The 27,703-nt window shown below is 33.2% G+C and overlaps 1 protein-coding gene across 1 annotated transcript in view; it reads right to left on the reverse strand.

Moving 5' to 3' along the window:
• Window positions 1-26,347, reverse strand: part of LOC145318956 (uncharacterized) — a 115,140-nt gene extending 88,793 nt beyond the window's left edge. The window contains exons 1-3 of the mRNA XM_080160722.1: window positions 26,295-26,347; window positions 25,782-25,828; window positions 25,346-25,399 (exon numbers count right to left, since the gene is read on the reverse strand). Of these exons, the coding sequence (XP_080016848.1) occupies window positions 25,346-25,354 (9 nt within the window). The 5' untranslated portion in view covers window positions 25,355-25,399; window positions 25,782-25,828; window positions 26,295-26,347. The remainder of the gene's footprint in view (window positions 1-25,345; window positions 25,400-25,781; window positions 25,829-26,294) is intronic.
• Window positions 26,348-27,703: the final 1,356 nt, after the last annotated feature.

Here is a 27,703-nt window from a genome sequence, read left to right on the forward strand (position 1 = left end):
GATTTGCTTTAATTTCCCCGCCAAATATTATTACTGCTTATGCCGGCAAGAAATCCATATGAAAGTCTGGCATAGAAATCATAAATTGTAGTAAATAGGAAAACTTGGGTGTTGTATCAGTTTATATTACTGTACACACCCACCAACACACACCTACAAACAACCAAACACACCCACACACACACAAACTCATACATATGAAAACAGATTCAAATAGTGAACATTCTTCAATGTTCTGCCCCAATAATCTTTATAGATTGTTGCTTGGTCATTTATATTCTTATTCTTGGAAACATAAATGTATTGGAGTAATATATTCTTTATTTGTAATAACTATTTGTTGCTGTATTTTTACCCCTAGAATTGTGATTTTATTTAATTATTTTCAACAAAAAATCTAATATTTAGACTTTAAAATTATTTTCCTTTAATCTATGTTATTACTGTAAAAAAACTTTTCTTGTAGTTTGTATTCTGAAACAAGAAGCAATTCAGGCAAGTTTTGGCAATTACATCAGAAAAAATGGCAATAAAAGTTCACTAGCTTTTTATTTTGTGTGCCATATCATATGTACATATTTTGTTGGTTACCCAATTGGTTCATGACAAAGTTTTTATTACTCATCAAATGGTTGTTGTATTATTCTACATTTTCTCCTATTTTTTCCCTTTATCAAACAATTTATCAAATTCTTTATTATAAAATACTTTAATTTGTAAATTTGGTAAAAATCTAATTTGGATATAATTAAGCTTAAATAACGCTCTATGCATAATCCTTTAATCTGAATTTAACCAAAATGGTTTTGGTTTTCTTAATAGTGTGTAATTTCAAATGCATCCTTTGAGATTAGAATTTATTAAAATGTAATTCTAGGATTTACTTAAAAATTCAAAATATTAAATATCATATAACTTAATTTATTTAAAAATAAAAAAAATATAATATTATTTGAACAAATTGTGCAGTCTCCATTCAGAATTACTTGAGATATATATATAAATCTCAGGCAAAATGTGAAAATCAAAATAAAGGACAATATTTCCAAATCTTATCTTCACTCAACTCTTGAGAATAACTCCTCTCTTTTTTTCTCTCCAGATTTACTTCTCTTTTCTTCCTTTTGATAGAGTTCAATCTTTAGCCCACTCTATATTGTATATAACTATCTCTACTGTACTACAATACATATTTATATATATTTCCCAATTTAAAGAGGAATAGGTCTCCCCTTTAAGATTTCTGTATCTTTCAATTCTTTTCTATTCCCCAAATAAATCCTTGTCCATTGCTTTACTAGATTTATTAGGAATTTATCAGATTTTAGTTAAACTCACAGCTAGTTTAAAAATTAATAAAAAAATGTGAAAAAACTTGTTTTTCTTTTATGAAATGCAATACAACAAAGAGAAAAAAGGTAAGAAAAAAATCATACAGAACTTAATTATTTTTTTATGAATGATGATATAAATAAATAATTTTATTTATTGTGCAATAGTTGCTTAAGTGAAAGATGTACAATTTTTATAACACAAAAGAATATCTGCTTTATCTCTTATCTATCCCCCTTTTCCTCCTTCTGTCAATCCACTCCATCTATTATATCTAATATCCTCTTCCATTCTTATCTATATATAGAAAAGGCTTTAGTTAGCTAATTATAGCAACAACAAGAATTTTTTTAAGAATATTGAAAATTAGAAAAAGGTACCTAGTTCAATGAAATGCTCTAAAACTTTAATTTAGTGAACGGCATAAGTTTTCCAATGATAATTAAAATGAATATATTTGAAAGAATGTCAAATTTTTACCATGTAGTTTAACAATATCAAGAGTCAAGACTTAAAAATCATTTTCTTGTGTTATATGCATCTTATATGTCTGTCTTGCTTACACAGGAACAGCATGACGACTATTTAGTCGTGCCTATCTTATCATTTAATGAAAATATCACTTTCATGAAAACATGCTTAAATTTGATACAGATATATCAGTTTGAATAGAAAAAAATAACTAAATTTTTTAGTCATTCTATTCTTTTCTGTGTTTTATTTTCCAATTGAAAGATGGAATACAGTTTTCAATATCTCATTCAGTGTAGAGAATAAGAATATTTCTGGGTTATATTTTTTTACATAAAATATTTAGGAATGTCTAACTTAATTCAGACACAAAAGTAAGCATTTTAGCTGATGCAATTTAATGAATTAGTTGTTTAAAAAAACAAGTATGACAATATCCAAAGTTAGCAAAGCACAGATATATAAAATAGTCAAACAGACATACAATCAGACTGAGTTACATAATAGATGCACCTTAGTCAGAGGTTAGTTCACACATAATTTGAGGATTAAATCTCATTTGTAATCTCATTAAATCAAATCATGCCATATATTTCCATATCCCCAATAGTATTATAGACTAACCTTAAGACAAAGTGGATTTTTAAATTATCCTTACCGGTAAGGAGTATCTTATTACAAATTTTAGGCTTTCTATCTTTGAAATAAGGTAAATAAGTTGTATTTTTAAAAAATATTATACCTTAAAAAATATTACACAGACGCTGGATTAAGTAAGATGAATAAAATATACTAATTGGCATGTAAAAGGTTATAAAAATAAAGCCATCTTTCCTAAAGAGAAAATCACAGTTCTCCCAATATGATTCAGAAGGACTGACAGTATGGTGGTAGCTACTAAAAAACCTCAATGAAGTTATTCATTGAAAAATGTTAGAAAGAAAAATATATTTATTAGGTGTGAAGCAAATGGAAAATTTGACAGGACATGACAACAAATATCATTGTGAAAAATGTCTTAAATATTCCCAACCTCAAAATTCAAATTCTGGGGACAAATATTAGGTATCTAGAATAGGGGAGGGGGGGGGGGAGGATAATCCCTAGCATGCTCTATACTATAGTTATCAGGGATATGATGAATTTCAATTGATTTTAAAATAATTTTATTTGAATTTTGCTAAAACAATTCAAAGTGTTTTAAGACATAAATATACAATGTGATACATTAAGTTCTGATTATAATTGCAAATAAATTGAATAATTCTAATCGTATTTGAATAAAATATGTAACTTTATATAATCTATATTAATGTGTCCTAAAACAATACATTTCTATTTTGGTTAATTGCTTATCCTTCATATGCTATAGTCTAAATTGATCAACATTACCTAATTGATCTTTTATGTTTGGCCTACGACAATCATGTCATTAAAATACAAGTTTTTATTACTTAAAAACTTAATTTATCTAGTAAATATTACAGGAAAAGTTTTGATCATGCCAATTTAAATGAAACTTACTTTCACAAAACTCCCTGATAAAAATGTAGAAAACCTTGTTTGGGATTTGCTTGTCACATTACTAATTTTCAATGCTTTTAAAATAGAAAGAATAAGCTGAGGTAAACTATGAAACACATTTTGTACTTAAAAGATGACATAATCTTAATTGCAGAGTAAAATCTAAATTTAGATAGTAGAAAAAATATATTTGCATTATTTACTTTATCTATGTTAAAAGATTTATTTTTATTATAAAAGGTAAAACTAAAATACTTTTTTCTCAGTATTTAGTTAAATCTTATTATCCAAGACGAATAAATAATAAACTGAATTTATAATTCAATAACACAAACAATGCTACACTGCAACCAACAAAAAAATCTATTTTTTAAGTATTACAAAGACTAATTTAATATAAACCATACTATTTCCAGAACTGTGTCTGCATAAACAATGCATTTTGTGTAAATGTCCGAATGTATATTGTGCACATGTTCTTGGTGTACACATAATGAGTTTTTTAGGTTTGTAAGGAATGAAAAAATGGATAATTATTATGAGAAACTTTTTAACAAATACAATACCTAATGGAAAAAAATACCAAATAATATAGAAGAATTTTCTCAAATGTCTAGTATTTCTAATAGCCCTTCATTTTTATGATAATTTAAGAGATTCTATCTCCCTGTCTGAGTAAAGGACCCTGTTGTCCTGTAGTTGTCTGTTTTATTTCAATACAAAAGAATCTTTTCTTGTCTAATTCTCTTGTTTTTTATGTATCTTACTTTTACAAAGCATAAAGAAACAAGTAAATGGATGAAAATTTGATTTTTCAATAGGTTATGAGAATGAATTCAAGTTGTTAGTAAAATCTACTAGTTACAGAAATACAAAAAAAAACAATGACAACATCCATAAAAGCGAAGCACTGAAACGGTAGGACAAACGGACATTAACACTTGTATAGTGTCAGAACTGATTAATCAGAATATAAATGTATAAGAATCAAAGATAAATTGTAAGTAAAATTGTTGAAAAACTGCTTGATACAGAATAATGTTTATGGACATACTTACAACTTTAGGACTTGATTATAGAGTTGCTTCGCTTATGAAATTGTACTTTTTTTGTCCCAGGAATTAGTATACCAAAAATCAGATCAATCGGATTATTATATCACATAAAAATTAGTTGTTAAAAAAGTAAAAAAATCAACATGTTTAAAATGGACGTATTGACATTCTGGTAATGATTATAGAGTTGCCACGCTTTCTAAATCTTACCTAACTACTACAGGAATCACCATGCAAAGTTTGAAATCAATAGGACAATTCTAACATGCATAAATTAACGAAAAAAGCTATCCGTTATGGACGGAGGGACCGACCCTAATTATAGAAAAGCTTCGCTTTTAAAAACCATAGCAACATTAACTGATAAAATCTAAAGAGGTAGGAATATATCAATTAGAATAAGGGGGGGGGGAAGTTTTGACACATTTGCGTAAACAGGGAGTATAGGCTTTATCTTTGGACTGAGAGTATAGGTTATTAGGGATAAAATCATTCTTATATGATGAATTTTCCCAAGTTTTAAGATTTTTTGGATAGGCCTCCAGGTTCCGGAGCTCCAGGCCTCCAGGTGGTCTCTGTACAGGTAAAAATGAAAAATAAGATTTTCTTTTTGAAGAGTTAGAAGTCAACTTATGAAACAAAATATGCGTTTTTTTCTTCAAATATGTGAATAACATTCAAAAATATGCATATTTTGTTTCATAGGTTGACTTCTAACTCTTCAAAAAAAAAATAATTTTTTTAATTTTTACCTGTACAGAGAGGACCTGGAGGTCTGGAGCTCCGGAACCTGGAGGCCTATCCAAAAAATCTTAAAACTTGGGAAAATTCATCATATAAGAATGATTTTATCCCTAATAACCTATCCTCTCAGTCCAAAGATAAAGCCTATACTCCCTGTTTACGCAAATGTGTCAAAACTTCCCCCCCCCCCCTTGACCTCTCTTCTTGAGGTAAACCCAAAATTATATTGGATTAATTTTTGACCATTAATGTTAAGATGATAACAATAGACAAAAAAAATAAGGTGGATAATTTTATTCTCTTTTGTTCAATCCAATATCCCTGAATATTTAGGCAAGTTGTTCCTTGAGCACAGAGTATATGAGTATGTGTGAGGGTGTGTGTTTGTGTGTATTTACAGAATTAACACATCCATTGTCTGCCTATTTACACAAATTGAGAGAAAATATAAAAGCCTTAGTAAACTAAGATGGAGGGAATGTTAAATGAAATAAAAACGCTTGCAAATCTCAGGAAACAGAGTTAGTAAGAACGGCCAGACAAAACTTAAGTAAAGGACACCTAAGCATTTAACAAGGAGCCAATACATTTCAGTTTAGTTTATATTATTTTTAATCTTTGTTGCTTACAAGTAGAAATATACGCCTAGCTTTTTATTCATTACTTTATTCCTTTTTTAAAACATGAAATCCTGGGAAGAAAGAATTTTAAACATGCCCAAAATAACTTCACATAAAAACAACTTTTAATTTCCAGGGTAAAAACTATCTTTGCTTCCCTTATTTGAATCGAAGCTACTCTATGTTTATATATAATAGATAAACGTTTTTCTAGGTAGATGTTATATACCTATAGATCGAAGTTAAATTTCCGTTATCGGTGAGATTTATTGCTACGGTATTAAAGAGGTTGATGATTTTTGGTGTTGATTCTCTCATAGTAAAGCAAAAAAGTTTCATTTAAGGGCACCTTTTCGTGTATATTGCCTTTTTTATTCGAATTTTAAGATACTGTATTGTGTAACAATATATATCTGTAAAGGTATTTTACATCAATGGAAATTATAAAATATTGATATTCAGACGATTGCCCCACTGATCAAAGATAGATAGGTTTAGAGGACAAAATTATTTCCTTCCTAGTTTCCGAACTATAGCAAGCATTCTTAAAAATAAATTGTAAAACCAAGCACCTAAAGATTGTTTAAGATAGGCCTTTTTAAAAGCAAAGCTTTTCTATAATTAAGGTCCGTCCGTACGTCCGTCACAGACGGATAGCTTTTTTTTGTAAATTTAGGCAGGTTAGAATTGTCCTATCGATTTCAAACTTTGTTTGGTGATTCCATTAGTAGTAAGGTACGATTTAGAAAGCGTAGCAACTCTATAATCATTACCAGAATGTCCGTACGTCCATTTTAAACATGTTGATTTTTTTACTTTTTTTAACAAATTTTTATATAGCGCACTTGGTCCTTTGTTTCAGTATTGGTGCTTAGGCATACATTTTTTCTGTAAGATCAAAGTATGAAGCTTAAATCAAAACTCATTCTAACGATCAATACTAGATAGAGATCAAAGTATGAATCTTAAATTAAAAATTATTCTAAAGATTAATACTAGTTAGATGTCAAAATTTAGTCAAAACTAAATTAACGTGCATCAAGTTGGCTGATATTTAGCAATTTATTTTGAATTATTGAGCTTCGCTACTTATGAATTTTATAACCCTTGTTTACACTATTATCATTAGAATTATTTTTAAAGAAAACATATCTATGTTCACCTTTTTGACATTTAAGAAAACTATTTACGCAAATGAACTATGTACGTATAGTGTAATATGAATCACCATTTTTAAAGATTAAATAAATAAAAGACAAAATACATTCATACATCTTATTTACTACTCTATTCTCTTTAAGGTCATTTGTAAGGAGAAGGAAAGATTTTCAGTAAGTTTAAATTTGGATAATCTCTAGAAGAAAGGATATTATACATATATGGAATCTCAAGGAAACGATAAAGGTGATATTTGATGTGTACATCCAATAATAAAAAAAAATCAATATTTGTTTAGATTCATATTTTTGGCAAAAAGGTTGGACATTTGTACATCCCAATCAATTAACCTTTAAGTGTTGAGAACGAGAACCCCAAAAAATTTAAGCCAGCAAGAATGAATGTACAGAAGTATTTAAAGTAATAAGTTCTTGCCATTTAAATTGTCGAAGCTTCTAAATTTTTCAATTTGTCTTTAAGATTGTCTTAACCTCTTTTCGAGGAAGCTTTGTGTTTATCAAGTTCGAAATTAAATTCCTTATCATTAAACCAAAATCAAAGCGCAAATGTCGTCTTTTAGGGCTTTCCTTTCATAATGTGGCGCGGCATAGAATGTTTGTTTATTTTGGATGCGCACGTTCTTTACTTTTGAATGAGATATGAGAGTGTGAAGATTTCGGAGAACAAAATTGGGCCTATCATTGGTCTCATTGAGTGTGAACTACCCTAGTATATCAGGGATTTGAAACCATAAGAGCTTCAGGTCTTTGAAATAATTTCATCAATAAATCTATATTCAAACCTGCTGTTGAAACTTGATGGTTCCTGGTATTGGGGGTTTGTATGTTCGCCAACTGATCTCGTGAACTTCCCGCTAATTCGGAAGTCCAAGCTCAACCAAAGTGTCATGGTTGAGACAATTTCAAAGTATCTGATGAATAGGCGTTAGCATTCATCAAGAGATCAATAGCATCCAGTGAATTATTGATGCAATAAACTGTGACAATTTTTCTGTGAAATAAGTACCTAGTGAATCAATATGCCACTAACCAAAAAGCAGAAAATTGAGCGAGCTATCGCTATTGGCAGTGAAAGGCTAGAAGTTTTTGATGAACAGTTAAAAGTGTTTTATGACAATCTAAAAGCCTGCCAAAGTTTTAGTTCATGTGAAAATGTGACTGTAAAATCAATTCGTGACATTTTTAGTGAGGTCAAGGACCAATCTGACCTAATAAAAAGTCTAAAACCTGCCGTGGAGACTAGTGAGCTGCGCGAGTTCAAGCGTGATTTGGATGAAGCTAGTGAGCAGAAAACTGTTGCAGATAAAGTTTATGCGTCGTTGGAGCAGTGTACAAAAATTCTGTACTGGCTTGACAATGATTCAGACGACGCGAGGTCAAGCACTGTCGCCAGGAACCTCGACGTCATTGAGAAGGTGAAGATGGACATGGGAGTTCTTAAAATTTCCGTGGAGTTGCGCCAAGAAGTACGTGATATGTACCGAAGGCTTAGAGAGATGGAACGTCGTTCATCTAATCTGGATGAGAGTGGGACACCTGCCATGCTCTCCAGAAGTATGTCTGCCGTGGATATTCGGAGTTCCAACCCGCAGTATGGGCGCTGGGACAACAGTTTGTTGCCGTCGTTCGACGGTACTGACACGGATTACCCAAACTTTAAACAGGTCTTTAAGGATCTATGCTCTGGTTATGGATTTGCTGACCAGAGGTTAAGTCTGATGTTGTGTATGGAGAAGGTGATAACCAACCCGGAACTACGCAAGCAAGTGTCAGCGATTAGAGATCACAATGAACAATGGGCGTTTCTTGACCAGATGTTTTTATCAAACACTCGCCGGTTCATGAGGATTTTAACTAAGTTGAACAAGATGAAACCTGTGGATAAACCTGTGGACGTGGTTAGCGCAATTGCTACCTTCAAGAGCATGATGCAGGAGGTAGAAGCCATCGTTGGTTCTGCAGCTAAGGATTACAACCACCTAACTCTCATTCATATTTTTAAAGACAAGTGCCCTGAAAATTTGAGAGACAAAATTATGATGGAGCTAGGTAGCATGAACCAACCTAACATCCCGAAGATTGTTGAACTGCTGGAGAGGACCAGGGGTGCCATGTTGGCCGGTGATATGTCCTATGACAGTGGCGCCGGCAAGAGAAATCGTGACAGAGCTGCCGCCGCGCAAGTATCTGGCCGCAGCGACAATAAGAATGGAAAGGCTGGGAAGGACAAGGCTTCCAAGTGGAACAGTGCATGTCCTGTGGAGAGCTGCAAGGAGAAGCACCCGATTTTCCGTTGCCTCACGTTTAAGAAGATGGATGTGGTTGACCGCAAGAAAGTTGTCCAGCAGAAGAAGTTATGTGAACTCTGCTTGTGTGACGGCCATACTGCTGACAAGTGTAATAAATCTGATAAGCTTGGTGTTTGTGGTACCAATAATTGCGACAGATACCATTCCAGGTTACTCCATGAGGCTAGTGCTGGTGTGAATACAGTCTACAAGTCAAGTTCTGCACCCAGCCCCTGTACCTTCTTACTTCAGTTAGTTCCTGTTGTAGCACCTGGCGGCGGCACCTGCCACGCCACGGTAATGTTTGACTCCGGGGCAAATTTGCCACTAGTGTCTGAGAAGTTATCCAACAAGTTGAAGCTGAAATCTACTGGCAGATATACAACTATTTCTGTAGCTGATGGCAGTGAGTCTTCCTGCCGCAATGTTGTGTTTTATCTGAAGGATAGGGACGGCAATCTGAGGGAGTTTGAGGCAGCTGTCATGCCTACCCTCGGCGGGGCCAACGAGATGCGCTCGGTCCACCCCGAAACTGCCGCCGAGATATTTAAAATGCCGCCAGAAAGGTTTACATATATTAGTGGAGGCTTAGATATCATCATTGGAAATACACATCCTGACGTGTTTCCTTCAACCTACCAGAAAGTGGGCCAGTCTATGTTGTGGCGAACCATTTTTGGTAGTGGTTTTATCTGTACAAGTGCTGATGGTGGAGCTGGAGATCAAAAGTCGGCTTATAAGGCTGTCAGTGTCAGTGGAGGCACTTTGCCAGACTTTCTGACGTCTGAATCGTTTGGCGTACAGCCGCAGGCACTTTGTCCAGGATGTACTGCTTGTCAAGAGTGCAAGGCTATGGCCGATGGCACTACCTGGGACCAGCGTGAGAGGCAGAGGATAATTGAGGCAGGTTTAACACTAGACTTGCAGTCCAACAAGTGGACAGGTCAATATGCTTATATTGAAGATCCTCACACTTTACCCTACAATGAAAGTTTAGCCCGCAAAATTGCTGAAAAGGATCGTGCCAGGATGGTCAAGGAAGGTACCTATGGAATGTATGTGGAGGTATTCAACGACGCCATAAGAAGAGGCGTTTTTCAAAAAGCCACGCCTGAAGAATTGCAGTATGAAGGACCCAAGTCTTGTTCATCAATAGTGGTTGCTTTCAAGGAGGATTCAAGTTCCACACCCATGCGATTGTGTGCAAATAGTTCTCTGACGTTCAAGGGTACCAGTTTTAATAACATAATGCTGGGAGGCCCGCCGCCAATGCAGAAGATATTTTATCATTTGATGCTTTTCCGCGGTTACAAGGTTGGTATAACCGCGGATATCTCCAAGTTTTATAACTCCATCCTGGCCACAGAGTTCGACAGCCAGATGAAGAGAGTTTTATTTTCCCCGACGCCAGATGGTCCACTTGAAATTTACCTGACCAAAGTTGTAAATTTCGGCGAGTTAGCTGCGGGAAATTTGGCAGTTACAGCCCTGAAGTTGACGTCCCGCCTGTTCGGCGGAAAGAGTGAAGCAGAGGTCAAGGAGATGTATGGAGAGGGACAAATAAACGGTAGTGAAATTGTTGCCAAACCTGAATTATGGAAGGAGCCACAAATACCTACCTACCCTGATGAGGAATTCAAGTTACCTCAGATTCCAGTTGCAGTCAAGCTTGAGAAGCACAGCTTCATAGATGACGTTATTTCGGGAGCAGGATCGAAGCTAGAAGCCAAGGAGATGATGAAAGAGGCCGACAGGATTATCGGCAAAGGTAGTTTTTCCTTCAAACAAGTCATTTATTCTGGAGATGATTGCCAGCCTACCAAGGTTCTCGGGCTGATATGGAAGCCAGCCACCGATGTGTTGTCCATTGCCACAAGAGTCAACCAAGATGGTAAAGTCAAGGGAAGGAAGGTGAAAGAGGATGCTGATTTGTACAACCTCCAGGACGCCTTGGACGAGAATCTGACGAAGAAGATGGTCCACAGGTTCGCCGCCCAAACCTTCGACCCGATCGGGCTTTGCAGCCCTATTCTGTTGAGAATTAAACTTGTCCTGCGGAAAACATGTTTGCTGAATTTGGGCTGGCAAGATTTCATTCCAAAAAGTCTACGGGATGAACTTGTTCAGTCGCTGGAGGACAGAGCTGAGGTCGCTAAATTGGAGTTTGACCGTTGTGTGGTCCCGGATGAACCAACTGGCCTTCCATCCTTGATGATGTTTTCGGATGGGTCATCAGAGGCTTATGCATCTAATGCATATTTGAGGTGGCCAACTAGACAAGGATTTGAAACGTTTCTGCTAGCCACTAAGTCAAGAGTTGCGCCGGTCAAGTGTGAGTCAATTCCACGCCTTGAGTTGATGGGATGCCAAATGTCCACAAGGTTGGCAAAGTCCGTCAGAGATGCCCTGCCCTTTGATATTATCAGAGTGATGTACTTTACTGATTCATCGTGTGTTTTATCACAAATAGTTTCCAACAGTGCTATGCTGAACACATTTAATTCTCATCGTATTGGAGAAATTCAATCTGCAACCAACAAGGATGACTGGAGGTGGGTCCCGGGGACGCAAAACGTTGCAGATTTGGGCACCAGAAGCACCTGCAAAGTATCAGATTTGGGACCAGGTTCCAGGTACAGATTGGGCCCAGATTGGTTGCGCCAGGATGAAAGTGCGTGGCCGGTGAAAACTGCCGAAGAAGTCAAGCAAGTTTTACCCCCAGAGGAGTTGAATACCAAAATGGTTAAGTTATGTTCAATGAAAGTTGCCGGAGAAGCCGCTGAAGATGTCTTTAGGTTTAAGCACAGGAGATCATTTGGACAGGCCAAACGTATTATGGCAGCTGTCCTGCAAGTTGCGAACACCTGGTTGAAGAAGCTAAAGAGCAGACAAGAAGGTAAGGCTACAGCCGCTGGTAGTCATGTAGCAGCCGCAGATTCTGTGTACAAGCCGTCTTTGTACAATTTTATGGCGGCGGCGGAACTTTTCATTGTGTCACGAAGCCAAGAGGATGAGTGGATAAATGACGCTAAAGGCAAATATGCGTCATTAAATCCATTAGTGCATGAAGTATCATTGACCTGGCCTGTCGTTGGTCCCGGTGGAAAGTATATGACCAGGGAGATGAGGATTCTTAAGATGGTTGGTCGTGGACAGCCAGTCATTGACGCCATTACTGGCGGCCGTAAAATGATATTTGAGGACATGCCAGGTTTAATAATTTTGGAGCCTGGTAATTGGTTAGCTGCTGTTTTTATGAGAGAAGCGCATGTTGAGCTTCACTCTGGTGTCCGTGGAACTTTAGCTGAGAGCCGCCGTTGGTGCTGGATTGTGAAGGCAAGGAGGTTGGCCATCATGGAAGTGAAGAAATGTTGGCCCTGCAGTGTTGAGAGGGCTAAGGAATGTCGTGCTACCATGAAGGAGGTGTTACCTGACAAGTTGGTCCCGAGCAGGCCTTTTGAAGCTGTGCAAGTCGACCTGATGGGTCCGCTGGTTACGAGGAGAGCTGCCGCCAAAACGAGGAGTCAGACAGCAACGAAGAAGGTGTGGGTGTTCGTGGTGGTCTGCAGATTCTCAGGGGCGTTGTGGTTAGATGCCTTGGAAAAGTATGATACCAGCAGTATCCTGTTGTCCCTGCGCAAGTTGGAAGCTGTTCATTGTCTGCCGAAGGTCATAGTAAGCGACATGGGCACACAATTATCCGGTGCTCGCAAGGTTTTAGAGCAGAAGTTGGGCAGCCAGGTAGAGTTTTCTTGGTCTCAGATCCCGGCCCGAGCCCACCATTATATTGGGCAGGCTGAGAAAATGGTGGGATTAACCAAGAGATTGCTGTCCAAGAAGTTGGTGAATAGTTCTGTTAATTTCAACGAGCTCCTGGTGCTGTTGGCGGAGGTCAGCAAAATTATGAATAGCAGACCACTGACGATTGAAGCTGCGAACGACGTGGAGAATTGGCGGCTGATTACCCCTGGCCAGCTGCTGGGAAATGTTGACCGCCAGCCGTTGTGCAATGTGGCGATGAAACCGGAGGACCAAATTTCCTCCAGGTTGAAGTTGTTGGAAGATTTATCTGCCCAGTTTTGGACTGCCTACCGCCAGGAGATCCTACCGAAGATATTACGGATGTCCAAGTGGAAGGATGAGATGGCGGAGCCACTAGCTGACGGAGATATAGTTCTGATTACGAGTACCAATCCACTGATGAGATGTTTGAGGATGGGCCGAGTGACGAGAATTGAGGATGGAAGAAAGACTGCAAGAGTCTTGTTCAGACTGACAGATAAATCTCCCCTAGAAGAACATGCTGTATCAGTCAGGCAGTTGTTAAAAATTATGATTAATAATTGATTCTTATTTTATGGAAATTGAGATTTTTTTTAGTAAAAAGCCACATTTTTCATATGCCTATTTTTATGCCTAAAATAAGAATCAAATGAAATGCGATTAAATATTCTTCTATTTCATATGCTCAAATTTAATTTTATTGAGTTTAATTTCTTTTCAAAAGTACAATTCATTTTAAAACTTACCTGAAAAGTTTAACAAAAAGGAATAAATGTGTCGAGGTTGCGTGATTCGATATTTATTCTAAGAAAAAAATCAAGTATATTTTTTTATCAGATTTTTTTAAATTATATATAAATTTCAATCAAGTAAAACATTTTTATTCAGATCAAGGAATGATTGAAAATTCATATTTAAAGTCTCATTTTTTTTTACAAAGAAAAATTGGTATTTTTTTTCATAATTTCAATGAAAATTCTAACGAGGATATTATTATTTGCTATTCTTTAAGTATTAAAAAGTTTTATTTGTTGATTAAGATATTACAGTTCTTATTCATTAGGTTTGAAAAACTTTCTGCCCAAGGATTTTGAAAAATTTTTTTCTTACTACTCTTTTTGATGCTTAACAAATTTAGTTTTAAGTACCTATAAATCTTAATTTTCTTGTCTAAGATTTATTTCGTTTTATTTTTACCATTATTGTTTACATTTACATTTCAACCTGATTTCGTAGGTACTTATTGATTTATTAATAATGATTTATTACCTATTGATTATGAAATGATTATTATTTAGTATAGTTGTTATATTACAACATCATGATTAATAGGATTATCTATTTTAGGATTGTGTATGTGATCTTGTGATTGTCATGTGCATGGAATGTTGTATAGTACAAACCAATCCCCATCCTTCTATCCTAAAATGTGAGGTATTATGAGTCCTAGTGAGGAGTATAATATTGTGTATGCATTTCACGGGGTTTCATTTAGTTAGGAGCAAAATTGTCACGTTTTCGGGATGTGGCCATTCTCATGTGATTATGGTGAGTTGAGTTTAGTGAGAAATGTTGCTAGTGCTCAGCGCGAAAAAAACCTTGAATCTCGTTAAGGAAGTTAATTTGACTTTCAAACGGGGGGTGTGTCTTAACCTCTTTTCGAGGAAGCTTTGTGTTTATCAAGTTCGAAATTAAATTCCTTATCATTAAACCAAAATCAAAGCGCAAATGTCGTCTTTTAGGGCTTTCCTTTCATAATGTGGCGCGGCATAGAATGTTTGTTTATTTTGGATGCGCACGTTCTTTACTTTTGAATGAGATATGAGAGTGTGAAGATTTCGGAGAACAAAATTGGGCCTATCATTGGTCTCATTGAGTGTGAACTACCCTAGTATATCAGGGATTTGAAACCATAAGAGCTTCAGGTCTTTGAAATAATTTCATCAATAAATCTATATTCAAACCTGCTGTTGAAACTTGATGGTTCCTGGTATTGGGGGTTTGTATGTTCGCCAACTGATCTCGTGAACTTCCCGCTAATTCGGAAGTCCAAGCTCAACCAAAGTGTCATGGTTGAGACAAAGATAATTAGTATTTATCGATTAGAAAAGGAAATAAAAGGAAGGGGAATATAATAGTATTATATTTTGAACTTACAGCATAAATATCAATTAGGGTGACATGTACCCAGCATTCTGAGAATGTACGAAATTTTAAAAATTACAGAGCATATAATCACTCAAACGCAGCATTTAAATGATACTGTCTTGTTTCTTAAGATCATAGAAACAGCTTTGAAATTTACATTTTATAATAACAATACTCATATAAGTGAAACTGTTTGTCTGTACCGAGAGATCTCGCTAACCCCTGAACATATATTCGTCCTACAGTTTTACAATGTAGCTTCTCATAGGTCCTAGGAAGGTTACAAATGGTGGGGGTACTTCTTTAGTCATAAAATATATTTTTAGCACAGTATTTAGATTTTGTGTTGTTTTGGATATATTCTACTGCGCTCCTTGAAAGGTTACTTGTCCTTGTTTAAATTTTTTTCTATGTTACCTGTAAGGTGTAAAGTCAGACAGACGGGGGGAGCAGGATAAAAGTTATTTTTCTACTTATCGTCTGCGTGCTTTGTGAAGGGTTTTAGGGGGTTGGTTAGCCCCCACCATCTTGAATATTTATTACCTAATGAAACAGAAATATGGAAACTTGTTGGATAGATATTGTTTTTAAATGGAAACGACCAGCATAAAGCTTCCTAAAATTGTTATTAGATATTTACTAGAATCAGGAGACAAAAAAACAGCGACATACAAAAAGCATCCTATCACTTTTGATTAATTGAGGGTAAAATTTGGTCTGCTCGCCCCTCTGGGATTGAAACGAGTTTCTGCCCTTTTCTAAGTTCTAGTTTAGGATGTCTTTCTAAGCTCTAAACAGCGTGAAACAAATTGACATAAGTTAAACAATCGTTGCGCAAACAAAATAAAATACATTTTAAATTTAAATAGCTAAGCTTCTCTATAAATGGTAGAATAGGTTGCTTAATAACGGTTCGTCTGTTCGTCAATCTGTTGTTATAAATATAAACAAATGTAATTTTTGTGAATTAACTTTACCGATGAGGATCCAGTCTATAATTCATTTAGTCTGACTGTCTATCGCTGTTATACAAGTAAATATGAATTTACTCGGCTGCTAAGACATTAGCCAATATTTACTGAAAAGATTATAGGCATCTAAACAAAAATTATATTTCTGATTGCCTATATTTTTTTGTGACATAGTTATAACACTAATATTTGTTTTGTTAGGGGCTAAATAAGACAAGAATGGACAAAAACGGGGAGGGGGGGGGGATACGGTAAGGCACAACTCTTAGCAAAAACGTGTGCAAAATCTTAAGGGCAGTTCTCATTTAGCATTTTAACAATTGTGTAATTTGATACATAAATAAATATGTATTTTGACTTTACAATTCAGCCTCTTAATCTTCAACTAGGGTTGTGCTTTCTAAAAACTGATAAACAATGATTTAAATTATTTTTTAACAGTATTCTAGCCAAAGATCGTGCAATCATAGAGTTGGTATCCAGTGGATGTTAAAAATAAAAAAAAATACCAATTTTAGGCTAATAGTCATCCAAGTAAATTGTATGCAACTTTTTTGCCTGCTTTTTTTCAATCCAAGCCTACTACGTGTCTTAAAAGCTTTGTTGAATATTTTTGACAGAAATCATTTTCAATAAATGTTAGTATTAAAAAATTTACAAAGGTACTAAAGTGGAAATATTTTGACCTAAATTAATATTTTAATTTGTTCAAAATAAGTCATGGTGACGACTTAAACGAGAATGACAATATTCATATTAGCGCATTAAACAACAAATAAGATTTTTTCTTAATTAAAGCAAAAGAATGGAAATATAAAACGAAAATATATTGACATGGAAAAATTTGTTGTCAATTCATGTTGCTATTATGGACCTCACTCATTGGACAGTTCTTTCAACCAGAATGAGAAGAAGAAATAAAGGTGGACGGGGGGATCAATATTAGCCAGCTAGTAGTATCACTTCAAGATTAAATGAAAATCTAGTGCAACATTCGATTGTTAAAAGGCATATAATTTGCATTATTTCTTTGTTAGAGAACTCGATGCGCGCACAATTTTTGTTTTGGAGTGGACCTACTCCATTCTCCCTTAATATGAATCTAAAATCAATAGGAATAAATATTAACAACAGTAAGAATACTGCCTATATGGGCTATATCATAAATAACATTAGAAATAAAGTCATGCATAATAGATACAGGGGGAAAAACAAAAACTTATTAGGTTTTCTTGAAAGTCAATTAAAATTGGAAACGTTTACCGTCCAAAATGCAATGTTTTAAAAAAGCCTTGTTTTTGAGGTATTTAAAAGAAATTCAGATGATTATAATTTTTTTAATTATAAGAATTAATACCTACACTTAAATAAATACATGAATCAAAAGTCATTTGAGAGTTAAATAGGCAGACTTACATACTTTCCAATAATAATTAACAAGCTACTACGCTTCAAAAAAACAGCCCTTCTTGCTAATTCTATATGCAAGGTTTAAAAGATGATCAGTCGATTCTATATGGGCACACTGTATATAAACAGGTAGTTTGGACCCAAATAATTTGGCATAGAAATGCAGAAAGTATTAATTTTGTCCAAGAAAATGGGCGGAACAGGTGAATATATGACTATACACCCACACACACACACACATACACACACACACACACACACACACACACGCAACACACCCAAAGGTAATAAAAAGTATTCTAAAAAAAAAAATAGGCAGCAGAATTATTCACCACCTTTATGTTTTCTCATCTAGAATTTTTTTATAATCTTAACTATTGTGCACAAATCTTTGACTTTGGTAGCATATAGGAGGAGTAAGAACTCAATAAAACAAAAGCTTATTATTATCCTATTGCAGTTGTGCCTCTGAAATAGCGAACTTAATATAGATGCAGTCATTAGAGAGATCTTTATGCCATTTACATATTCCCAATGGGCCTCATAATTATAACCACCCCCCCCCCCTCCCAAACATAAAAAAAGAATCAATGTCCCTGTTTTAAAGGTAAATTTATGAGTCCACTCCCAATGTCATTTTAAATGTCAACAAAAGAAATAAGCAGAATATATGTAGATTTTTTTTCTTTTCCCTTTTAACAACTAATTAGCCACTCGGAAAGGTATGATCATTCTACAATAAGATTCAAAAATAGAGGGAGGTTTATTTGTCTAAGAAAAATTGTGAATTAACTATCCCAATTAATCAATTTACCGCGGTAAACTGTATCTTATTAAATAAAATACGTATGTTTAGTTGGCTTGTAGGAAGTGAAAGAGCATGTATTTTTTATGATTTTAATCCCATGTCCCGGATTTGAAACACTATAGATTTACACTTTTCTACTAGAGGGAATAAGAGAGAGGGACAGTTTTCCTTAATAATAAATAAATACAAAAAAGGTGAAAATTGATTTAAGAATCAATATTTAATCAATTTACAAAACTAAATTCTTGATACTAAATAGATAATGTCTGTTTTGTTTTAATTTGCTTAATAGAAACCTATTCCCCCTCTGTGGCTAGTCAAAGAAAGTTGACTATTTAAATCTTAACTAACAAGCAACAAATGAGTATTTTAACTTTTCAGTGCATAGCAACTCTACAAGTTTCTAACAAAATAGGTATCTAATTACGCAAATCATAAAATCATAAACATTAAATTCTTAAGTTTTAGTGCATTTAGATTTAAGTGTAAAAAGATATTGACTATTTTTGTAAAAAATATTCCAATTTAAGCAGCTGGTAATATAATTTTACAAAAAGTTTATTTCTATGTAATTTATGATGGTTTGCTCCCAAAACAGCCCAAAAGCGGCTGAGCCGCCAGTTGTTATCCGTTACTTTTGATTTCGAGAAAATAGCTCTACCAAGGATTACTCATGCCAAATTTCACCATGAATTTCGGATTCTCAGTGATATTTGCGCACTGATTAAGAGTTACGTTTCATTAACCCTCCACCCCCTTAAATCTAAGACTATTTGAAATTAACTAAAATTCCTTTTCTTTTAAAGCAGTGGGTTAATTTTCTTTGTCCTATTTTCCATAAACCAGAAATATTAATCTTGAATAATTATGGTTGGATTTAATTCCTGAGAAAGGCTTAGGTAATTAAAGTTATGCAGATGAAAATTTGTCCTGGACCTTAATGCCTCTCTTAGTATCACAGGGATAAAGGAAAATTAAAACTAGCAATCTATTACATAAAGTAGAAGGATGTAAGTCAGACTTTTGGGAAAATTCATTTAAATGTTAGGAATATCCTCTCCCAATTAAGATCCAACTATTGTCCTAAACTCCAAAGCTACCTCCATTCCATCAACGCTTCTCTTACCCCCAACTGCCCATCCTGTCCTGCTAATCCTACCCCAGAAACAGTCCAACACCTCTTTTCATGCCCAAATAATCCTACAAATCTTAATCCTATGGACCTTTGGCAAAATCCCACCCATGTAGCTGCCTTCCTCTCCTCTCATCCAAGTTTCACCAGCCTTCCTCCCCTCCAACGCCTCCCTCCAGAGCCCCCACCATAAGCCCACGCCCCCCCCCCCTCATCCTACTGATGACAACCCGGACCAGAAACGGACTACGAGCAGCCAAGACAACAACAACAATATCTATAGGCGTTAGCCTCCTATACTTCCCCGCCCCCTTCCTCCAACCAAAGAGGTCATAGAAGAAGCCCATAGACTTATAGGGAAGCCACTAGTGTAAAAAAGTTTTAATTTCTTCTCAGCATGAAATATTCAAGTCAACAATATAAAGACCCAAAAATGAATTAAGCTTTAGCCAATTACCTTTCCCTTTATCTGTGGTAGAAACGGGCAATTCAGTGATGCCATTAGAATATTTGCATGATAAATTTGATGAAATATAGCTCAATTCAATTCTTTTGCTCTGCACTAAAGGGTTTAGTTTAATTTGAATTTTCCACAAGCAAAATAAGATAAAAAGTTAATTAAGAAAAAGTTTAGTTATTGACATAATCCAAGTTTTCCAAAAATAATCTTAATGAAAGGTCTTGAAATTCTTTAAAATCTCAGCCATTTAGAACTAAAACTAAAATCATGTTTATGATTTTTAAAGGAAATATTCAGAAAAAGATATTAGTCTTCTTTTACAATTTAAATATCATAAATTGCTAGTAATACTGTATAATTCTAAACACAGGCATAAATAAAATGAAATTTAGAAAGGGCTATGAAAGAAATAAGTCAGAGAGAATAAAAAAAAGGTTTATGTATTGACAAATAAGCTTTAAAACAAAAACTTATTTTCTAAAACTCAGTTCTTCCCTTCATTACCAACTCTTGATAAAAATAAAATATTTCTCTGTCTTTGAAATATTTGAATAGCCCTGAGGGAGAAATAATTCAAAACTGACCAAGACTTTTATAAAATTATTCATAAAATACACTATTTTGTCTGCTCCTGCCCTTTTCTTATCACAATGAAATAAAAAAGGTAGTTTAAAAAAAATTTTAACTTATTAAAACATGCAACATGGAGATAAACATTTATTTTTATGAGGATCATCTAAATAGAAGAATTTACTGAATTTTCAGATTTTATATTCAGGGAGAACTTTTATTAAATCATATCCATTTTTTAAAGAAAATCAAATAAAGGACAAAGATTTTAAATTCATTTTTAAACCTCTCTTCTCCAATGTTATTTTTTTCTCAATTCCAAGGAACCAATATGGCAGTATTTAATATAATTTTGATAAATAAATAAAACTACAATAATAAATTCACAGTATCTGAATCCTAAGCTCATCTCAACAACCTCTTTCTGGAAAAGCCATCAATTTGATTAAAGTTAAGATAAAACACACTTTTGACTTTGTAGAGACTAGGAGGAAGAGATTGACAGGGATTACTGTAGAAAAATGTCCAGATTAGCTTACATAGCAAAGCAATACTGTCACTGTGGTCTAGAATTGAATCAAGACAAAAGTAAGTGCCGAGCCCTGGGACCTATGTATGGTGAAAATAGACATAAAACCATGATTATTCCAGGTAAAACCAAAATATTTCAGCGGGGGCTTTTTGAGAAAATTAGATTTGAAAATTTCAAGTTCAATTTTCACCCCCTAGGAGTTGCCGCATAATCATGACAAGAAAAACAAATATTATTTATTTTAAATTTTGAACAACTTTGCTTATATAAAGTTCTTCATAAAACCACTCCTGAAGGGAGTTAATAAATGGCCATTTTTATCACTTGCTTTGCAAAGGTCACGAAAATTCAGCCTAAAATAAATCATATATAGAGAGGTTTTAAGAAGGACTTCATAAAAGCAAAGTTGTTCAAAATTTAAAATAAATAATATTTGCTTTTCTTGTCATGATTATGCGGCAACTCCTAGGGGGTGAAAATTGAACTTGAAATTTTCAAATCTAATTTTCTCAAAAAGCCCCCGCTGAAATATTTTGGTTTTACCTGGAATAATCATGGTTTTATGTCTATTTTCACCATACATAGGTCCCAGGGCTCGGCACTTACTTTTGTCTTGATTCAATTCTAGCCCACAGTGCTGTAATTAGTCATAAGAAAGAGCATCTTGAAAACATTCAAAATAAGATAAACATGATAAAACATATAAACCTCAAAATAAGATAAACATGATAAAACATATAAACCTCAGCTGTTCATATAAAATTGGGAATATATTTGATTCATATAATTTTATTCAGAAAATAACTAAAGGAACTTAGTTTCTACTTATAATTTTCTATGTGGAAATAGCAAGAAATCATCTTAACTATGATGTGTTTGAGTGTGTGTTGGTGATTTGTGTGTGTGTGTGCGTGTGTTTTGTATGTGGGGTGTGAATGGAAAAGATGACAAAAGTTTTTCTCAATTTATGAAATTTGAAATCCTATGAATATTTGTAGAAGTAAGGGAGTATATACTATATATGGTTACAGTGATAAAGGGAATAGGGAATTGTAATGAAAATTTGCCTTTTTAAAAAAAGAAAGAATTTCTAACCATTTTAGTAAAAATACCAATTTAATTATTTGTATCAGAATTGAGAAGAAACATATTCTTTTACACAATAGTAAATTATCATTGCAAAAAAGTTTAGATATTTGTATCATAGGGTTAAATAAGAAAAACATAAATATCTTGGGCAAAAGAAGAAAAAATATTACACCTTGTTTTAAACTGTTGAACTTAGTAATATTTACTAATTCTTTTATCTCTGATAAGTATGAAATTTTATTCTTTATATGTTTGTTTGTTCCATCTTAGACATTGTATTTTGTCTCAACATTTCAATGAATCAACAAATAATATTTTAAAATATATGATAAAAATAATAAGATGAAATTAAAATATACAATAAATTCTGCAACAGTTGATCTGATTCTATAATCAGGACATTGTAGATATTTACTGCCATTCAAACTTTTAACTGCTATTTTCTTAACATTTAAGGGGACAATTTACATAATTTTTGGTTAAATTATTTAAGTAAACAGCATGTGAAAGAATCAAAATTATATTTTTCTACTTTTAAATTTAAGTTACCAAAAAACAAAAAAATATATTTATATTCATAACCAAATTGGGTCCATACTTTATGAACTAAAACTTTAAAGGTATCATCATGAATGGCTATGTTAAAACCATTTAATAGGCCTTCATTACTAATAGCTGTTCCTTTATATTTGATTAAAATAAGATCTATATAAAGTTTAATCATAATTTTGTATCACCTCTGACATGCACATTACTGAAGATGTTAGTGCATTTGACTCAAGTTGTGTCCCTCACTAGTAAGTATCACACTTTGGAAGACAAGGTAATATACACAAAATAGATCATGGAAAAATAGTAAGATTAGGGCTAGTTTTAAATGCTGAAGGTTGACTTAAGTAGCCAGATTCAACCAAAGGTGTATCATTAAAATAAAATAAAATTAGATAGATTAATAATATGTAGACTAAAAAAGATGAGTAGACAATTCAAAATGTTGATAACAAGGCAAACATTTGATAGATAGAAAATCTGGATATCCAGAAAGAAAACAAGACAGATAGATATTTGTTCTTTAACTAACAACAATTTGCATTCATTATTTAAAAAACTTTTCTGCTGAGAGACTTTTTGCAACTCGCTTTCAACACAGAAAAAAAGTTTTTCTTAGTTAGATTGGAAACCTTTTTCTGACCACATACTATCTTTCAGTGAGAGAATGGTTGTGGGGAGGGGGAGTGTAAGAAAAAAGATTTAGTGAGAGAAAAGCTTGATAGAGCATTAGAATAAATCTAGAGACTTTCGAATTATATCTTTTACTTTAAAAGAAAAAATCTAGGGAAGAAAAATTAATGAAATATTAAATATAAAACTGAAAACTTTTGAAGATTATTCACAACAACATATATTATCAGCATTTGGGTGTATTACATCTTTAAGTAAGAAAAGTACCTATCAATTTTATCAATATTCTATGTTTTTTTAATCTTTCCAAATAACTCTCTTATCTAATAATTAGTCTATATAATCATAAATCTGAATACACCCTAAAATAATCTAGGAACAGTAGAAAAATAGTAAGAAATATTATTCTGAAAAGATTCAAATTATAATATTCAAGTTTACCTTGTACATAACAGAACAAGTGAAATATGCAGTTTTATGCTGTGATCGAATTCCTTTTTTTGTCTCTTTACTAGGTTTTTGATCATAAAGACAAATGAAAGAAGAAAACATCTATTACACATTTTAGAACAATTTATTTCATTTAAACAGATTTGCGTCAAAAATCATCATTTTATTAAGATTTTAAAAAAAATAAGGAAAAATCTTATTTAAGTAATCACATCGTTTTACTTTTTAAAAGCTGTATTACATTAGTTAAAATCTTAATGATAATCAGAAACCAGGCATAAGGATAAGAAAATAGCCTTTATAGATGTACTTCTAAGTTCTACCTTATCACAACAATACCTACAATTTGTTCTATGTAATATTTTTCTCTGTCAGTTGAAAAGCAAAGTTTATTTTTGGCAAGGGAGTATTTATCTACACAGTTTAGCCAAGACAATTTAGCACAACCAAGTTATGCGCGTCAATACAATGTAACCCTAATATAATAATAAGTATGATATAATCCATAAATGCGAAGCTCTGAAATGGTAGGACAAACGCAAATCTAGTAGAGTGTCAGAACTGAATAATTAAACAGATTATAAATGCCTAAGTTTTAACAAAATTATACGTAAAATTTTGTAAATGTTAAAATTAGCGAAAAATCTTACTGTTACGGACGGACGGACGGACCGACCCTAATTATAGAAAAGCTTCGCTTTAAAAAAGTGTTGGTTAGGACGGTTATTTCTAACCATATGGTCTTTGTCAGGGCATGTGTAAATTTATGTTTGTTTGACTTCAACAACGTATTTAATATAATTTTTTATTACTGTTAGTAAATAGTGAAGCTTCTCTACAATTCGAAATATCTAATTGGGGGAAACGTTCTAGGTTCTGAAGATTCCCAATACGAATGAGCATTCATTATTTAACTCACTAGGTCTGTTGGTCTTTCAGTAATGCTGTGATGAACATAGATTTTCTGGGGATAATTATTATGATAGTGATCAGAAACTTCTTGAGGAGATACTTTAGTACGTAATATTTAAAAAGCGAAGCTTTTCTACAATTAGGGTCGGTCCGTACGTTCGTCACAGAGGGATAGCTTTTTTCGTTAATTTAGGCATGTAAGAATTGCCCTATCGATTTCAAACTTTGCATGGTGAATCCTTTAGTAGTTAGGCACGATTTAGAAAGCGTAGCAACTTTATAATCATTATAAGAATGTCCGTACGTCAATTTTAAACATGTTGATTTAAAAAAAAAATATGTGATCTAATCATCTGATTGATCTGATTTTTGATATGTTGATTCCTGGGACAACAAATTATAATGTTATAAGCAGTTTTTCAACAAATTTATTTCAATTTTGCTTTGACTCTAATACATTTATAATCTGATTATTCAGTTCTGACACTATATAAGTGTTAATGTCCGTTTTTCCTACAGTTTCAGTGCTTCGCTTTTATAGATGTTGTCACCTTGTTTTCTTAGATTCTACTGTTTTTCTTCTGAATATTACTACATTGCATAAACACATTCAACATATAAGATAGCAATAATGAAGTAATCTGTAACTTTGATGGTTACCTAAATAAAATTTAAAATAAACTTACCATTATCATTCGAAATCAACTATTTTCTTTTCTTCCTTTACAGTCTTGGGTATTCTGATATTTTTTAGTTTTGTTATATTTCATTATAAATAGATGCTTAAATACCTATATATAAAAAGGCATTTTATATTCAAAATAAAAATATTCAAATAGATTTTTATAAAACGGTCTTAAAATTGAGATATAAACAAATTGTTGAGAATTTAATTACGTGGACTAAAATGACCAAAACTGGTCAAACATAAAAAAAAATTGCCCCTCCCTCCATTTAAATTTTTTTTTTAATAACGGAGGAATTATGTGCTTGCTAGGCACTTTGAAGGAAAACAGCAATAATATGTGAAATATTAAGTGTCCATAGGTTAATTTCATTAATACAAAACAGTGCACCTTTTGATAGTAACAAGTAATGATGAAACTTAACAAAAAAATTTGCCTTGAATAATGATTTTGTTATGGAGATCACAAATTTTGATTCACTAACCTAATAATTTTTTTATGTGTATGCTTGAAATACAATGGTAATATTCAATAGCATATTAGCGTCAAAGCCTAAAATTTAAACCAGTTTGTATGATTTAAAAATTTGTTTGAAAAGAGGGATTGTCATTTTTGGGTCGGGTTTAGACTTCCAGCTGATTTGTAAAAGCTTAATTTCCTAGAGGCTTACTGGCGGCTTACGCGCGGATGCCGAAAACTGAGTTAAATTCTTTATAAAAAATTGCCTCACTAAAATTCTAGTGGGGCAAACTGATTTTAGTGATGCAAAAGTTTCAGGTGGGAAAGACAAAAGCTAAGAATCCGTAAAAATATGTCTTCTAAGACTCTAAAATGGAATAAGAGTGCTACAATCAGAATGTAACTTTCAAAATTTCAGTCATATTGATATTAAGACCACCGTTTTAACGGTCCTTTTTTCGAAGGAATTTTATATCAATACATACACATTCCTTTAATGTATAATTTATATAACTAGTTGGTTTTTGTCTTCGCTTGTATTTTCAACTGTATTTTCACCTGTAGGAGATAAAGAGGTAAATTCTAAATTCATTTATTAGACCCATATATACAATAAAATTATCTTTATTTCGATTTTACGTGAATTTTTACCAACAAAGGTTTTAAAAATAAGTGAGGAACGATTGGGTTATTTATTAATTTCCATATGTACTTTCCCTCTTTTATTGCTATGTATATTTACTAGCAGCTAAAGGCCTCTATGGGTACATGAAGGAGGGGAAGTCGAAGAGTTGCCTTCCCAAAAATGGTTAAGACCTTCCATAAAGACGTCCAAATTTTCTATTTTTTGGAGGTTAGGGGAGATATTTTTTTTTTTAATGTTTTTTGAATATGGGTAATTATCCCCTTTTACCCTCTATGTACATCCTTGTCTGGACCTATAAGAAGCTTCACTGTAAAACAGAACCATATCGGTTCAATGGTTTGCGCTATTTAATACAACAGACAATATAGATGCACCCTTTTACTGTTTAAAGGAAAGATTATTTTACTTATTTCGTACAATAATAAAAATTAGAATTGACCTATTTCCTGGTTAGAGAACTATAATTATAGTTGTAGCTTGGGCTAGCTAAGAATCAGTTTGTAATTATAATAATAACTTCTAGCTAGTGGCATACAGTTGCGTAGTATCTCTATAATTCTGTCTGGCATAGCACTGAGCAAATACAGGTCATCTTTGTAACCCCTCTGAAAAAAAGAAAAACAATTTAGATATATTTACAGGTTATAATTACAAAATTTTTAAATAAAAATTATGACTTACAACTTACCTCCTAAAGATGTATAATTTTTGTATCCCTAGCCCCTAAAGGGTAGCCTATCCCAACGGGACTCTAACGTAACCAAAATAGACCTATGCAACAATAACACCAATCCTAATAGTCCTGAAGTAGGGAATTTTTTGTCTGGTTCTTTCTGTGTTTGAAAAATATATCAAATATGTATATTTAAAAAATGATGATTTCTAAAATATAAATTTGAAACCCTGTTGAAAAATTGTTGAATTATGAGGAAGGATAGAATTATTAAAATGCATATCTTCAGGGTGATAATATCTTAACACACATTCTCCCAGGGATGGAAGTTTTAATTCAAAAGATCAAGATCAATTACGTCCGTCAAAAGCGTAGCTATAAACAGATTTATGAAAGTGAACTGTTATAAAGGGAGGAGTAGTTTGTGCTTGTATTTCGTAAACTCCATGAGTTAGCTTCATGGAAAGCGATTATTAAGTCTAAGTGTTCTTAATATTGACAAAATGCATATTTAATAACACTTAGACTTAATAATCGGTTTTGATGAAGCTAACTAACGGATTTTACACAATACAAGCAC

The sequence above is a fragment of the Acartia tonsa genome, chromosome 5, assembly GCF_053477335.1.
Source record: "Acartia tonsa isolate MP-2025a chromosome 5, ASM5347733v1, whole genome shotgun sequence".
NCBI lineage: Eukaryota > Metazoa > Arthropoda > Copepoda > Calanoida > Acartiidae > Acartia > Acartia tonsa.